Here is a 16,105-nt window from a genome sequence, read left to right as displayed (position 1 = left end):
GCATCGCATTTTGCATTCTTGTGCACTTTACAAATGCCCAGAAATCAGCAAGATAAGAGCCTATAAACCAGGCATGTTTGATTAGTAAGCACCTGACATTGGACAACTTGAGATCTCCCTAACTGCCCAAGACTTAGACACCCACCCATAAGAGCCTTTATGATAAACCAACATGCGAGTATTCAGCGTTTGACAAAAGCATGAACCTATTTATAAGGTGGGGGGCACATCAAGCAAACCACATGAGCACTCTAGGAGAGCTGAGAGCCGGTCTTATGCTGTTCACGGTGTCTTCTGCAGCCCTCAATTAAGCTTCTGCCCATTAGAGGTGCATTTGTGGAAAAAAGACAGCGTGAATAATAAAGGACTTACTAACACTTGCAGAGCCTTCCTGATGGGTAATAAAGGATTTGGCGCCAGCTGCCTGTGGCAAGACCTGCTGGCACACTTCCTAACACTTGCAGAGCCTTCCTGATGGGTAATAAAGGATTTGGCGCCAGCTGCCTGTGGCAAGACCTGCTGGCACACTTCCTAACACTTGCAGAGCCTTCCTGATGGGTGATGGGTTTCGCGGAAGTAGCAGCTGGGAAGAACAGGCACACGCGCGGCAGCAACGCGGCCCTTCTCTCTTCACTGCGTAGCCTGTGCAGGATTTCTCGTCCAAATGTTCAGGATTTCCATGGGCGCAAAGGGACCTTCCCATCCAGCCACGGTTGGGCTGGGGACATAAAATTGGCTCGGGCACCAGTGAAAAAGAGGCCACCGTTGCAAATGGCGATTCGTTCCTTTAGTAACAGACTGTTTGAGTAGTATTCAAATGGGATTTTTGTGGGTAAAAATGGGTTGCAAATAAAGCATTTAAAAGAATAGTTTTTCAGTAACACTGGTCAAAATTACAAGCTGCACAATGAAGTAACTCAACAGACTGGCCCAATTAAGCCAAAATAACTGGCCCAATATGCTATGTTGGGCCTGAACTTTTGGAATTGCCCTATAGGCCAGTCTGATCCTGGATGAAGTCGAGGTGGGTCCTGTTGTCGGCCACAGGCTTAGCAGTGGATGTGACATCATGTGAGCTTTGATCCTGGTGACAACAGAGAAACCGATGCCATAGGATCCCTGTTCCTGATGATATCACAAGAGGTGACATCACGAAAATGTTTTCAAAAAACGTAATGTGCTAGTTTAATTTAAAAAAAATAGTACTAAAGCATTATCTTTGCTGTTGTCTCAATGCATAATGAGTGCAGTTGTGATATGCCGGAGGAACCCAGCAGGACCAGCATAGACCAGAAGCAACGCTTTCTTATGCCAGTACAGCCACATTTGGCAATTTACTGCCGTATTGTACCTGTTAAATCCTCAAATGCCAGGTATGTTTATAATATGGTACATACTGCCTCACTTGCCTGGCACTGACATGGTAAGCAGTCTCATATACATAAGTACTGTCATCTCATGCCCTGTATATTAATGATATGCAAGTTACACCCTGACAACCCCAAGTGCTGTGATCATATGCCAAATGACTTTATCATTCAAGATTAGACTGCACTCAATGGTTAAGGCGCCACAATGGAACTAACTCAGAATTGAAGTGGGTTGATGTCTCAACTCCGATCCAGCATTCGTGTTAACATGACGGCAATCTTTGTTCTGCAATGAATCCAATACATTTCTTCAAGGACCATGCATCTTTTATTCACATAAAATTTCCTTGACACTATGCTCAGCCACTGCTCTAGCAGACGTCAGTTCAGTGCCTAGATACATTTCGGGACTTCGTCAGATTGGACTTGAGTAGTTTCTGCACCGCCACACCTGTGCAACCAGCGACCCTGTTCCATTTGTTAATGGAATGGCTGAACACCACTTCAATCAAATTGAGTGTGAATAAAAGTTCAGAAATTATTGAAAAATATAATTTGTTGCCTTACATAGAAAGTTTCTGTATGATCGATCATGAGTGCTGCGTGGGATTTAAGACGCCAACCCACTTCACTTCTGAGATATGCCAAGTGTAGCCTTACGTGTCCATGTACTGTCATCAGCATATCTGCTTTTTAGAGAGGAAACTAGACCAAAGCACTTCTGGGTGACAGTAACTCAACAAGCAAAGGAAAATTGTGCTCTAAGAGATAAAAGGGTTTGCCCAGAATCACACATGTTCATCAACTGGAGGAGCTGAGATTTATGCCCAGGTGGCCTGTTTTACTTTCACCAATTTACCCAGCAGGACACATCTCCCATCATCCCAGCTTCAGTTTTATACGAACATACTAAGATGTCTTCATTGTCTTCTTTCATTAGCTGAACCAGTTGTCTATGTCTAATAAAGTGGCTTTGTGAAACACCAAACCACATTCGAAACCAATCTGAAAATATAAAAGGAATATTTGTCAAACCCTGTTGGGAAAACAAATATGATTTATTGTACAGCTAAAAGATCTGAAACTACAACTTTAGTGTTAAGCAGAACCTGACATGTATATCATGGAATACGAGGGTTTGTTCTGCCTTGTTGTCAGACTGAAACCTGTGTAGGTTCCTAAGGCCCTTTGCAGTTATTTTTCTCCAAGAAGTGTGGATAATGTCCCTGCCCGTTTTGGATGGGTGTGAAATATCTTTCCAGTCGGCTACCCAGGGAAAGAAGGGACACCCGTCATGGGGGCCGATTGTGGCAGTATAGGCTATGAAATCTTTAAGCTAATAAATCTGGTGAAAGGGGTGCTTGTTATGGGGTTAAACAAAACTGAGCAGGGTGTCTTTAGGTACATTCTCTTGGTGAATATTTATTGGCTTCCCGCAAACACAGATATTCTGGAGACCTTGGATGCGTTTTATGCTGTAGAATGGTCTCTAGATTATCCATGGAGACAGGTGATTGTGGTGGCAGATTTTAATGCCGACTGTCAATATGGATTAGACTCTTGTCAAGTTAGCATTGGAGGGCACTGTGGTAAAGAGGTGAGGAGAAAAAATACACAGGGTAACTAATGGAGGATTGGGGTTTAGGTATGCTGAATGAGCTGTTGGGAGACAATTGAAATTCCTCTTCAGTGATAGACTACATTTTTGTAAGTAAGATGTTGTTGGATCACTGCATTGATTTTAAGATTGTTGGCAATAAGACAAGTGACCACAGTATGTTAGTTGCGATAATTATGGGAAACTTGGAGGTCTACCCTAGGAGTGGGATGAGTTCCCTGCAAGTAAACGCTGTTCGAAATCGGCTAAAATGGCACAATACTAACATAAATAGATTAAATCTGATCCTGGCACAGATGCTTGTGCGATTCTCCTTTGAGTCTAAGATGAGTGTATGCTCCGCAAGGGCTATACATCTTCCAATTCAGCTAGCTATTGCTTCTTTAGACAAAGGCTTTGCCTCTGGAGGTCATGGTGTAACCCACACCTATAGGCTTGATTCCCATGTTCTGGGTCTTAAACAAGCCAGTCATAAAGCTATACGTGGGTTCAAAAAAACTCCAACCTTAAGGAGGAGGATAAGATTAAGCACATCAAGAAAGAACACAAAAGTTAAAGAAAGGTATGTTAGCCTATCAGCATCAATTATATCAACAGGATGGGCAGGCAATGTTGCCATAATTAGGGGGAGAAAAGAGGCCAGTTTTTAGTCTTTGGTCAACGCAGGGGAACTTAACCAGGTGGCAGTCCAATCCAGTCCTATTTCAAAAAATGTGTGGGCATTGCATTTTTGAAAACTATATTGAAAACAGGAGGGAGAGGTTGGCGGAGGTGATTTTCTGGCCCCTAATACATGGCATCTAGATTTATCCATAGAAGACACGAAAGAATGTCAGCTCCTCTCAGGTCGGGGGAACCAAATCACCTGTCAAATAAAATCAAATAAAATCCTTAAACAGGCTGCAAGTGTTTGGGCTAATATCATGTTAATTTTGTTTAAAGACATTTTGGGACCCATGTCCACTCCTCCTTCTTGGAAGACAGCCTTCATTATAACCATTTACAAAAAGGGAGATAAAATATCACTTAAAAACTTCCGACCTATTACCCTCATAGATGCAGATTCAAAGATATTTTCTGCATTGGTTTTAGAAAGTAGAGGATTGGATTTCTGAGAACTGTATCCTAGATAAACATAAACCAGATTTTGAAGAAAGATGGTTACAGATTGTGGGGGTTACCTAATGTCATGCATACAGAAATTAGCATGGGGAGATCAGCCATTGCCTACCTATGCTGTGTCAATTGATTTATCTATGGCATTTGATCTGGCTGACTGCTCCTTGTTGTGGGCCAAGCAAAAAAAGTAGGGTTTACCAATGGGCCTATTTAAAATATAGATTTATGTGCATGAATGAACATCGGTACAAGTGAGTCTTAATAATGAGGGAGCAATGTCCAAACCAACTGTAATAAGGATATTGGCAAATACCTGTGAAAGGCCTCATTTATACCTCCTAAAACGTGTGAGCTGGGTATGCCATGGTTGACATACGCAGATGATTTCATTCTGTTTCATTGTACGCCAGTAGGGCTGCAAAGTCTAATTCATGCTTTTGTGGTGTTTATTGAAGAAATACATTGAAGATAAATCCATACCAAACTGTGGTTATGCAATTCTGTAGAAAGGAAAAGAGAAATTATCTAACTTGGTTCATAAATGGTATTAGTCTGTCTTTTAAAGACAATATGATGTATTTAGGTTACCCAGTCCTGGCTCACCCCTCTAAGACATGTTATCAGAATGTTTTAAAGCAAAAAGCAGTGATGCTCACAGCACAAATGGCAAAGGTGTATGCAAAATATGGTAAATGTTCTATACTTCCGGTTTTCAAATTGTATAGTGGTAATGCGGTCCCAAAATGTATTTATGGACTGGAGATTCTACCCTTGTGGTTAGTGGAAGAGCTTGATCGCTTTGATGCTATTATTTGACAGAGTCTTGTACTTTATTCCTCAAAGTGTCTCCATTGCAATCGTCCCCCATGAGCTGGGTCTACAGACTTTACAGAGCACAGTCTGATGGAAAGAGTTGGTGGCTCTGTATTACCACGTTTTTAAGCTCCACTTTACATCTACTTTATGCAGAGTTTGGGAAATTGGGGAAAGCACACGCTAACGCACTGAGAGAGTTTGGTGAACACTGTACAAAGCTTTTAATAAAATTGGACGTGACATTGGAAACCCCCATCAAAGTGGAGGAAATTAACCGACAGAGAAACTAGACCTCGACAAGAGAAACGTTGGTCGACTCCCCATACACACACATTTAAATATATGTCATGAATAGGTGGGGACCATGGAAGGGTATTTGCGGAGGTTTCCAGACCGACCTTTCAGAAATGAGTTTATGCGCTTTAGGTTAAATGTGCTTTTAACAAATGAGAGTGTATGTATGTGAAACCACTTCCACCGGAGATGGCGTGTTCTTGATTCTGCAAGAAACTAAATACGAAACAAAATGTGCATCACTTGCTTTTGAAATGTCCTGTGTTACTACCTCTGCGGGTAATATACTTTGAGAATTTTGTTCTTAATTTAGCAAATGTTAGTTCTGAGAATCTGTGGTTGAACATGTTGAATGGGAACTCTGTGGCACTGAAACTTGCAGTAGTAAGGTTTTTACAGCTATTTGACCTAGGGTTTTTAGATATGAATTGTATTGATTAAATGGAGAAGAGCTGATACTTTTCTACAAAATAGGATTTTTAGTTTGTTGTCTAGCTGTCTATATTGATTAATTGTGTGATTTTAAATGGCTTTGTTTCTTCTTCTTTTGCTTTTGTGTTTGTGAAAGGTGTAGGGGAGGGTAGGTCAATAGGACCCCCCCTCCCAATGCATGTCCCATCCTGGTGAAGACTCATGACTCGTCGGCAGCCCACCGGCCCCCGGGCCCAGGCAGCAGGGCGGCTGCAGACCGACACGTGAGGCTGCACCACCACGTTATGTGGCAGAGCACAGACGCCATCTTGTATTAAGCCAACCCCATCTTGCTAGAAACGTGCAGATCTAACCCAGGTAGAGCAAACGTGCACACTGAAAGCTGCAGATTGACACCCACTCGACCGCACTCACAGAGGCCCACACTTCCCCCACCTCCCACTGCATGGCAGATCCGCTGAGGACTCGTTCTCACGAGCCACCAGACACGAACAAACAACAAAATAAAACACTGTAGCTGTTGACCTTCCGCAGTACATCATTGCCCCAGCCATGAACGGGAACATTAGGAAGTAACTGAGACCAGCCCAAAACCTGCAGGCCCTGACCCTGTACCAAGCCCCAAACGTTAGACGGCGTGGCGCCTCACACCTATACCTACCCCGAAAACTCTTGCAATGTGTAGAAGCCATTCATGTAATGTATGTCCTGTTGACTAACGTTCGCTGCTAATGTGAAGGAGAATGGGTAAAGAGCAAATATGCAACCGATATTGTTTATAATGTAGAGATGTACAAAGATTGGCTAGCTGATAACAATATGTAATAACATGTGTTGCCCTCTTTATACACACACCTGCCTAACACTACCTCATGTTCGTATGTCAACTATAGATGTGAATTGTTGTGCTAAAGGGTATGGTCCCCAGTTAGTATTCCTTCTAATGCAAATGCATACGAGTCCTTTTAGATACCCCATGTGTTGTTATTCGCCCCTCACCCACGGGACAGTATACCGCCTTGTGCAAGATGCTGCGCACAGAGATGCAAGGCCATTTCCCCCTCCTCCTGCCCAGGCCCTCTAGAGATAGCTGGTGTTCAAACAGCACAGCCTCGCCTCCCCTCCCGACCCTGCTGGACCCATTTCAAGCATCCGTCTCCCCCATGTCAGAGGCCGCCACAGCCTGACTCCATGACTTACGAGCTACCTGGTCCTAAATCCCACCGTCTCTCAGGCACCAGTCACATGCCCCCCACGGGCCAGTGGTATCTCCATCGACCCCAAGTTAATGACCCTAAAAAGGGGGGCGCCCACACGTGTACCAACAGATCGTAATACCATCCCTCACCTAAACTGCCAAGACAGGGTGGTCAAGCGACCCCTTCCATGCCCCTGACTATGCACATGAGACCAGATTGTTTGAACCTAAGGTATCCTCCAAACTGATGTATTGAGACACTTCAGATCGCATATCAATGTTCCTGTCCACATATTGATCTAAGGTCAGCGCTTACAAGAGTTGCAAACCAACGGAAAGCATAAAGTGTGACGAATGGGTGGGAATGTGTGGCCAAAAGGGCAAATGTTAGTTTAGTTATCAATCATCGTTACAAGGCATGTCCGGCCCGGCACTCCACCCCGATGAGCCCAGCTGACCTTCCACCCTACGTGGCGGAGCACCAACGTCCGCCAATCCTGGAGAAGCAACTGTATACAATGTATACCACCTAGCCATCACCACCCAATCCCTAAGACTATGTGCCCCCTAAAGCTTGTGTCATGCGTGACGTAGTTCTGTAATAAGTAGGACTGTCTTTGCCATTGTCAGACAGAGCGCTCTCGGAGTTTGCGAGTTTGCAGAGTCCTTTGCATGCCATATATTGATCTATATAAAGCTCTTTTCATCTCACCCGCACTTGGTCCTGGCCTCATTCCCCTTCTGGGGTGTGTCCTTTATTGCCTCTCACTAAGCAGGGTGCGTTTCTGGGGACGCTTACATTTAAAGGTTTATTCTAAACCATGTACAAATATAGAAATAATAATATGATTTATTGTGATGGAATGCAGGGTGGACATAGTTATTAGTGGCAACCCGTCAATTTATTCAGATATCTCTCCATACTTTTCTACATCATGCATAAAGATAATTTCCTAAATGTATAAAATTACAAAGTAATAAGTGATTTGCACAGTTTCCAATCATGTGTCACACAGAAGTCATACAATTTCACACTAAAGCAAACTGTGAGTATAGGGACACACATAACCATGCATGCACATAAAGCCACTATAGAACTTGTTTTGTTTCCTTATGCCAATGCAGACGACGTGCACTCCTTAAGGAATTACTGGTGGTGGCGGAGGCTACCACTGTAAAATCAGTCATCATTTTGAAAAGGCAAAGAGGAAGAAACACACTTAAGAGAGCCGAAACCAAAGTGAGCTATTTCATGCCAATGGTGTTTTTCACAGAGCAATAAATCACTCTTTGGCAAATGTGGAGGCAAATAGGGCAAGAGGAGCAGGGGTAGTGGCAGGCATACAAGGGAGGTTGGCAACAGTAGCAGCTGGATTCTCTGGCTATACCAAATTGGCATAGATGCTTGACCTGACTTTGCTATTTCCATCCAAAGTCAGGAAAAGGGACATGCTTCAGCTCCCTTGCATATTTGAGTCTGGTAGCTTGGACTCACAGTACTTACCTCTGTGTTGCCAGGAAACAGAATAGAAAGTAAGGAGTCTTGAGTCTATAACCTGAGGTATCACCACTTCCAGATGTGTGTTCTCCTAGTGCTGAAATTGGAGCCTTAGAATGTGTAGCCCCTAGGTAGGAGGGACTAACTAGTATCCCTATGTCTTTTTTCTCCGAGTACTTAGGGAACTGTGTGTGTTTGTATTTGTGTGTACCTGGCAGTGCTCTCCCTGTATCCAGTTGTGTAATGGCAAGCTCTCCCTTAGGGGAAGAGAAAAGGGACAGGGAGGGTATGTTTGTAAACACTGTGGGGTGAGTAAGGAGAACTGCTTGCATGAGACGTTTGCTCTGGCCCCCTTTTCCACCCACTTTATGACTTCTATCTAACTCTCGTGCCCAGTTTCTTTTCACTGCAAGCACCTAACCTGCCTCTAACCTCACCGCCCGCTTCTTTGCTCTCACCTCCCCATCCCACCTCTTGCACGTCAGTGCTTTGTAGCCACAAGAGAGTTATACTGTGTACTTTACAAGTCAGCTTCTACAAACGTACAAGCAGACATACTAAGTCAATGATCTGAGCAATCATCAGCTCAAGACCAACTCCCTCCACGTCCTGACTTCCAGAACTGAGCAATCACCAGTGCTATGAGCAGAATCTCTCCTGCAGAGTAAGTGATAACTGAAGAATTGCCAACTCTAGGCCTGATCCCTACCACCTATGATATGATAGTTTATTTATATAGCACCTATACACAATGTGTTACCGAGGCCTGAGTCTATACAATGGGTAATCCTCACCACAAGACCAATTTCCTAGTCCAGGGTCTATAGACTACCTCTCACAGGGAGCTGGTTCTGAATCCATCGACATGGCTGTACTCCCGTCAGCAACGGACCTCTTCCAGTGTGCGACGTGAGTTCCATCTACATGACCTAACTGATCACTGTCCCCTGATCCATTGTCTTCTTTTTACATAGTCCTGAATCTATCAACGGAGCTACCCCTGCCTAGAGATCCTCGCTCTCCCAGTGATCTCGTTTTCAGGCCCAGGACTGGGCTACCCTCACACCACACCGCTCCCAGTGATCCCGCCCTGATCCCCTCCCCCATACTGGAATAGCCTCACCTGCAGGCCCATTTGATCCCAGTCACTGCACTATCCTGGCCGCTTCATCCAGCCTCTGCCATCCTCACTCCCAGAACCAGCCTCTCCCAGTGCATAAGTGGGGCCTAACTGCAGGATCCCAGTTCTCAGCGCCTTCAGAGGCAATCTCTCGGCCACTGCTGGAAATAGAACAGAACTTCCCGCATAGCAGCCCCCAGTGAGACCACACCATTGAGGTTTGCAGGGGATCTTTGGTTTAGGCCCTCGTTCCATGCGAACCATTCATCACATACAGAAATAGGAGGAGGTCGAAGGCACATCACAGACTTGTGGCAATCCTGTGATGCAAGATCTGGCGTGCGTGCTACTTGTAAAGCCATTAGAGCTCCTTCATGCTGTTTCCAGTAAGCCTCCTATTCTCAGACTGCTCGTGTCTCTTGCTCCCAAGAGGAGGCTGGGGGCTCAGGATACTAGACCATGATGCACACATGGCGGGAGGCACGAGACAGCCAGGCCAACGACTAGAGAATGCTGCCCGACATCCTTTGCAGGCACTAAGGAGAAGGCAAGCGTGCTCTGTTCCTGCTCAAAACACAAAAGTGCTCCAAACATGGTCCAGTTTCAAGAGGGCTGCCAGTCCGATCCCAGTGCTTCATTTGTGGGGGTGTTTGCAGGGCTCAGGCCTGGCACTTATGTCTCCGACTCAGATTGAATATGAAGTGATGATAGACAGAGCATCCATCAACCCCAAGGAGCAGGTGCGAGCTGGTTTAACCCCAAATGTGGGGACAATGTGGGGAGCAGCAGTGGGGGGTTGCAGCAATGGTGGGGAGCTGCCGGCTGGCAGTGTCACAAGCGTGAAAGAAAATATTTGGGCCCTGGCACTTATTTGCCTGCAAATTAAGCACTGCCCGTGCCAGACAGAAACTCACTCCAAACCTAGTCAAAACCAGATTCAGACACAAGAGCACTCTAATACTGGTACAAAACTGGTCCACTCGCAAGATTGTTCTAGAACTGGGTGAAACCATGTCTAATCAGAGGAGTAAAATAACGTGCCTAAATCAAATCCAGTCACAAAACGGGCTCGAAATGAAATCTAATCACAAGTCTGCTCCAAATGTGGTTCAGTCAGACAGAAGAACATTCCAAAAGTTGTCCAAGGCTGCCCCAAAGACAAATGTGGTCCAAACCAGATCTGATCTCAAGATGACTCCCATATTGTGCGCCCAACCAAATCCAATCACAAGATTGCTCCATAAGTGGTATCACAGTCATCTAGAAACAAGTGCACTACAAAACTGATGCAGACAACCGAATGCTTCAAACCAGGCCAAGGGAACAAGGTCAAGAAACAAACGCTTGCAACATTTCATCCAGATACAAGGCACTCCAAACTTGTTTCCGTTCTAAAAGCACTGCACACATTAAAGTGTGCTACACGTGCTACAGTGACAAGAGCTCTCGCTACTTGGTCCACAAGGGCACTCCACACATGGTCCAAATGCCATGGTGTGCAATACCTGCGACATCTGGAATGGACACAAGTCAGCGCCACTCCATTGCCAAATACAAGAGCATTCCAAACTGGAGCATTCCAAAGCTGAGCCAGAAACAAAATGGATCCACACAGAAAAGCAGTATATCCCTTGTTGAGGTACTCCACGCCTACTGTAAGCAAAAGCGCTTAAAAACAGGTGTCCGCTTGTGTCTTGACCAACCCTGCAGCGCTCTTATGCCTGGAGCAGACGCAAGAATGCTCAACATTTGACTAAAACAACATTGTTTCATAAAAGGACCAGACACGTAAAAGCTCCAAGCCCAGCCCAGATGCATGAACGCTCCAAACCTAGTCAAGACACAAGCCCTTGCCACACACGCTACACACACCAACGCACTATACAGCTGGCTCAAGACAAAGAGCATACCACACCTGGTCCAGAGACATGGCCACTTCTTATCTGAGCCACACCCAAGAGTGTATTCTCCACCCCTGTAATCCAGAGCCTCATTTAAATAATATGGTCCGAATACAAAAGTGCCACAAACCTTGTCAATCCACAACAGCGCTCAGCTCCTGGTCCTGATGCAATGGCACCCCAAAACCTGGTGTAAACAAGATAACACTTTACGCTTCCCAGAAGAGTGTGGGGGGTGGAGGTGAAGAATGCTCAAACTTGGTCCAGACAAAGAGTTGGCCGTACCTGGTCTGGATACAAGAGAAGTTAATGCAGCGATACACCCTGGAGTGCTCTCTCTCTGGGTAAACAGGAGCCCTCCAAATTGGTCCAGACACAAGAAGGCCCCATGCTTGGTCCATCTATGCAAGCTTTTCACCCCTGGGCCAAACCCAGAGTGTTCCTCCTCTGGGACAAACAGTGTTCCCAACCTGCGCTAAATACAAGGCCTTTCCAAAACTGGTACAGATCTCTCAATACCTGATCCAGACACAAGAGGGGCCCACGCTTGGTCCATCTATGCAAGCTTTTCACCCTGGGCCAAACCCAGAGTGTTCTTCCTCTGGGACAAACGGTGTTCCCAGCCTGCGCTAAATACAAGAACTTTCCAAAACTGCTCCAGGCACAGAACTTTCAATACCTGGACCAGACACTATCTGGTCATTGCATCGACTGCCTAAACTGTCGAATGCCATACCATTGAAAAAAAAGCATTGAATGCATTTCATTTTTTTTAAATGGTAAAGGGTTTAGTTTAATTATAATGTGTCTTAAAGGTTACAAAAATGGGGCTTGGAGGGGAACCGCCTCATTACATTTTTTTAAAAATGCATTCAATGCTTTTTTTCGATGCATTTTTTTTCAATGGTATGGCATTCAACGGTTTGGCAGTCGATGCAATGACTAGGAACCGTCCAGACACAAGAGGGCCCCACGCTTGGTCCATCTATGCAAGCTTTTCACCCCTGGGCCAAACCCACAGTGTTCCTTCTCTGGGACACACAGGTGTCCCCAACCTGCGCTAAATACAAGGACTTTCCAAAACTGGTTCAGAGCTCCCAATACCTGATCCAGACACAAGAGGGCCCCACGGTTGGTCCAGCTATGCAAGCTTTTCACCCCTGGGCCAAACCCAGAGTGTTCCTCCTCTGGGACACACAGGTGTCCCCAACCTGCGCTAAAATCAAGGACTTTCCAAAACTGGTACAGATCTCTCAATACCTGATCCAGACACAAGAGGGGCCCCCTCTTGGTCCATCTATGCAAGCTTTTCACCCCTTGGCCCTGGGCCAATCCCAGAGTGTTCTTCCTCTGGGACAAACAGTGTTCCCAACTTGCGCTAAATACAAGAACTTTCCAAAACTGGCACAGAGCTCCCAATACCTGATCCAGACACAAGAGGGGCCCCCTCTTGGTCCATCTATGCAAGCTTTTCACCCCTGGGCCAAACCCAGAGTGTTCCTCCTCTGGGACAAACGGTGTTCCCAACCTGCGCTAAATACAAGGACTTTCCAAAACTGGTACAGAGCTCCCAATACCTGATCCAGACACAAGAGGGGCCCCCTCTTGGTCCATCTATGCAAGCTTTTCACCCCTGGGCCCTGGGCCAAACCCAGAGTGTTCCTTCTCTGGGACACACAGGTGTCCCCAACCGGCGCTAAAGACAAGGACTTTCCAAAACTGTTCCAGGCACAGAGCTCCAGATACCTGGTGCAGACACAAGAGGGCCCCACGCTTGGTCCATATATGCAAGCTTTTCACCCCTGCGCCAGACCCAGGAGGGCTCTCCCCTGGGTGCTCCAAACCTGGGCTAAATACAAGAACTTACCAAACCTGGTCCATCTTATTTCCTAGAGCAGTCCCCCCTCAACCCCCTCCCCCCCAATGGCAAGGAAGCACATCCCTTGACCTACAAGCTGGAGAGAAGACTAGAGTGTGGATCTCTCTCCCCCACTCCTAAAGACTGGAGGGGCTCCACCGCTGGCTACCTGGAGATTGAATAGGAGAACATCGTCTCTAGTCTGGGCTAGGGGAACACCAGAAACTCCCGTATGTGTGTGTTCTAGGGGAAATAGAAGAGCTGTGTCTCTCCCAGTGAGAGAGGAGACACCCTGTGCCGGTCCCTGTCAGGAAGGAAGGCTGAGAAGATGAAGACCCTGTGTGTCTCCATCCACGGGAAGAAGGATCAGAAAAAAAAACCTTTTGGGAAAGTAGATTATGCGGAAGACTCGCGTGTCTGTATACTGTAGCGGTTGGGAAGGAGAGAGACCACCCAGCCCATGTCTAACGCTGCGGAGGGGCATTGGAAACACTTTCCCTTCTGGGAAAGGGGAAAACAAAAGTCTTCTACAGCTGTCCCTTTGGAGAAGGATCATAATATAACCGTTCTGGGCAAGGAGACTTGCTGAGCCCCACACCCCCGTTTGGTAAGGTGCGCGATGGCGTTGAAACGTGACTATGTGAGTGGCCCCCAGTGACACAGCTCCCTCTGCCTCGGAGAGGTATAAAACGGCCCGTCTCACCTGCACCGCTGGCGTCCGGGCTCCCCTCTGCTGCGGACCCACGGCCAGGGCTCCCCTCTGCAGACATGCCGTCCCCCAGCTGCTCTCCGACCCCTGCTCGGACGACAGGCCCGGGGGATGGGCAGGGCGCAGACTGCGGCTTCCTCTGCTCGCACAGCACTCCAGCATGCTGCGGCCAGCCTCGCAGCAGCACAGGATGCTGGAAGAGGAAACCCAGAAAAGGGGGTGGGGGCGGCTGCAGGGAGCAGCGCCGCTGGCACAATGGCTTTGGGGAGGGGATCTATAAGGTGACAAGGGAAAGAGCAGACTAGGCTGAGGCGAGGAGGCGCACTTCTGGGAGGGGCGCCATTCTGGGGGAGGGAAGGGGGCAGTGCGACGATTTGGGTGTGACTACTGTGACAGCCGGGGACTCAGTTAAAGAATGGAGGTGGGCGTAGAGGGGCACGCAGAGGAAGAATGCCAAAGGGTGGCCAGGGATGGGGATATGCAGGGATGGGGATATTATGAGAGTAACGAGAGGCAATGGGGAGTGGAGAGGAATTGGGTGGCGGCTCAGAGGAACAAAGGGGAAGTCAAACACTGTATATTGGGAGAGTGGCCTCGGGGAAAGGCACAGGGGGACACAGAGGGAGAAGGCCAGAGGGGACAAGAGCAGTCAAATGGTAAACGAGGCCAGATAAAGGAATAAAGGGGTGAAGGATAAAGGGTTGAAGGACGAAAGAGAGTGTGACTGACTGTGGGTTAGGAGAGGGGAGGAGACTAGCTATAATAATAGGCAAAAGTGCAGGCGACAGGGCAAAGCATCAGGGCACAGAAAGAGGCAATGAGGGTATGTCTAGAAAAGGGAGTGGGGCAATGGAGAATGACAGACAGAAGGGGAAGGCAATGGAGCATGGCAGAGGGGCCAAGCAATAATGGCTAGACTGCTCCTCAAACTACCTCGAAGAGAACATATCACACCAGCGCTGAAAATGCTACACTGGTTACCAATAAAACAGCGAATCAAGTTCAAATCAACGTGCATCACGCACAGAGCAATCCACAGCTAAGGCGCGGAGTTCCTAGGAGAAAAAATAAACGTGCACCGCTCAACAAGGCCACTATGATCCAGTGGCGACATCCGTTTGGAACCAAAACCATACAACAAAAGAAATTAGAAGGATCCTCTTTCTCTGACCTGGTCCCAAAAACCTGGACCGAGCTACCAAAGAACATACATAACACAAGAGATCACCTCCTATTCAGAAAACAACACAAATCTTGGCTCTTCACCCCATAACTAGAAAGAGTGCCTATTGGGGCACATACACAGCTGAAACAATGCTGAGAGAGGAAACCGATCGTGCCTATCTCCCTAAGCTACCGCCAATCAACTAAAGTAAGGGAAGAACAATCCACGTCATATCAGCTTACTAATTGAAAGATAGATAAACTAGAATCATACCAAAGAATGATCACGCAGAGATCGGGATGGAAGGGTAAAGGTGGCATGTCAGTAACACCTTGGCCTACGAAGTAAACACAGGCAGCAATGGATCACCAGCAGGAAATAGATAGGAAAGGAGGGAGTGATTGTAAAAGTACAGCACTCATATCAGAATGGGGGACAATACACACCTCAACCTGGTACACAAAGGTCTGAAATAACACAGCTGGGAACTTGCCATGCATGCCATCACTTCTAACAATTACACGGACAGGAAAGAAAAAAAGAGAAAGCATATGCCTACTCCATAGGACAACCGGATATATAGAGCAAGAATTATAAGGACTAAGAGACATATAACCCACTAACACAAAAGCTCAAATTTCTGCATACTTAACACATAGAAAAATCCACACAACCACCCTCTCATACGGCAAACCGCACGCACTTCACCACACCGCAACAACAAACAAAAAGCACATAACTCGCACCAGCAGCACACAAGGACTCACATCAATCTGAAATTCACACCCAAGCTCAGCGCACAGTGAAAACCGAACTGAATCTGCCAAGAGGACATCACTTTTCTCACTTTCCGACTCCCTCTTCACCCGATTAATCCCCCCACACCCCCTGGCCTTCTTGTTTTCAGATCCGCCTGAGCGCCTGGGGACCAATTCCGTTGGTGACGGTGCGTGGTACAAATACCTTTAACATTTAACATCTGCACCTAGCATATCGAACATTGATCT

The 16,105-nt window shown here is 46.7% G+C and overlaps 1 protein-coding gene across 1 annotated transcript in view; it reads right to left on the bottom strand.

Annotated features, from left to right (window-relative positions):
* EXOC3L1 (exocyst complex component 3 like 1) overlaps nt 1–14,417 on the bottom strand; it is a 270,326-nt gene extending 255,909 nt beyond the window's left edge. The window contains exon 1 of the mRNA XM_069653979.1: nt 13,928–14,417. Coding sequence (XP_069510080.1) covers nt 13,928–13,994 — 67 coding nt within the window. The 5' untranslated portion in view covers nt 13,995–14,417. The remainder of the gene's footprint in view (nt 1–13,927) is intronic.
* Nucleotides 14,418–16,105: the final 1,688 nt, after the last annotated feature.

Source organism: Ambystoma mexicanum, chromosome 1p, assembly GCF_040938575.1.
Source record: "Ambystoma mexicanum isolate Mex_15411 chromosome 1p, UKY_AmexF1_1, whole genome shotgun sequence".
Classification (NCBI taxonomy): domain Eukaryota; kingdom Metazoa; phylum Chordata; class Amphibia; order Caudata; family Ambystomatidae; genus Ambystoma; species Ambystoma mexicanum.
This window is presented reverse-complemented; position numbering and strand designations above follow the sequence as displayed.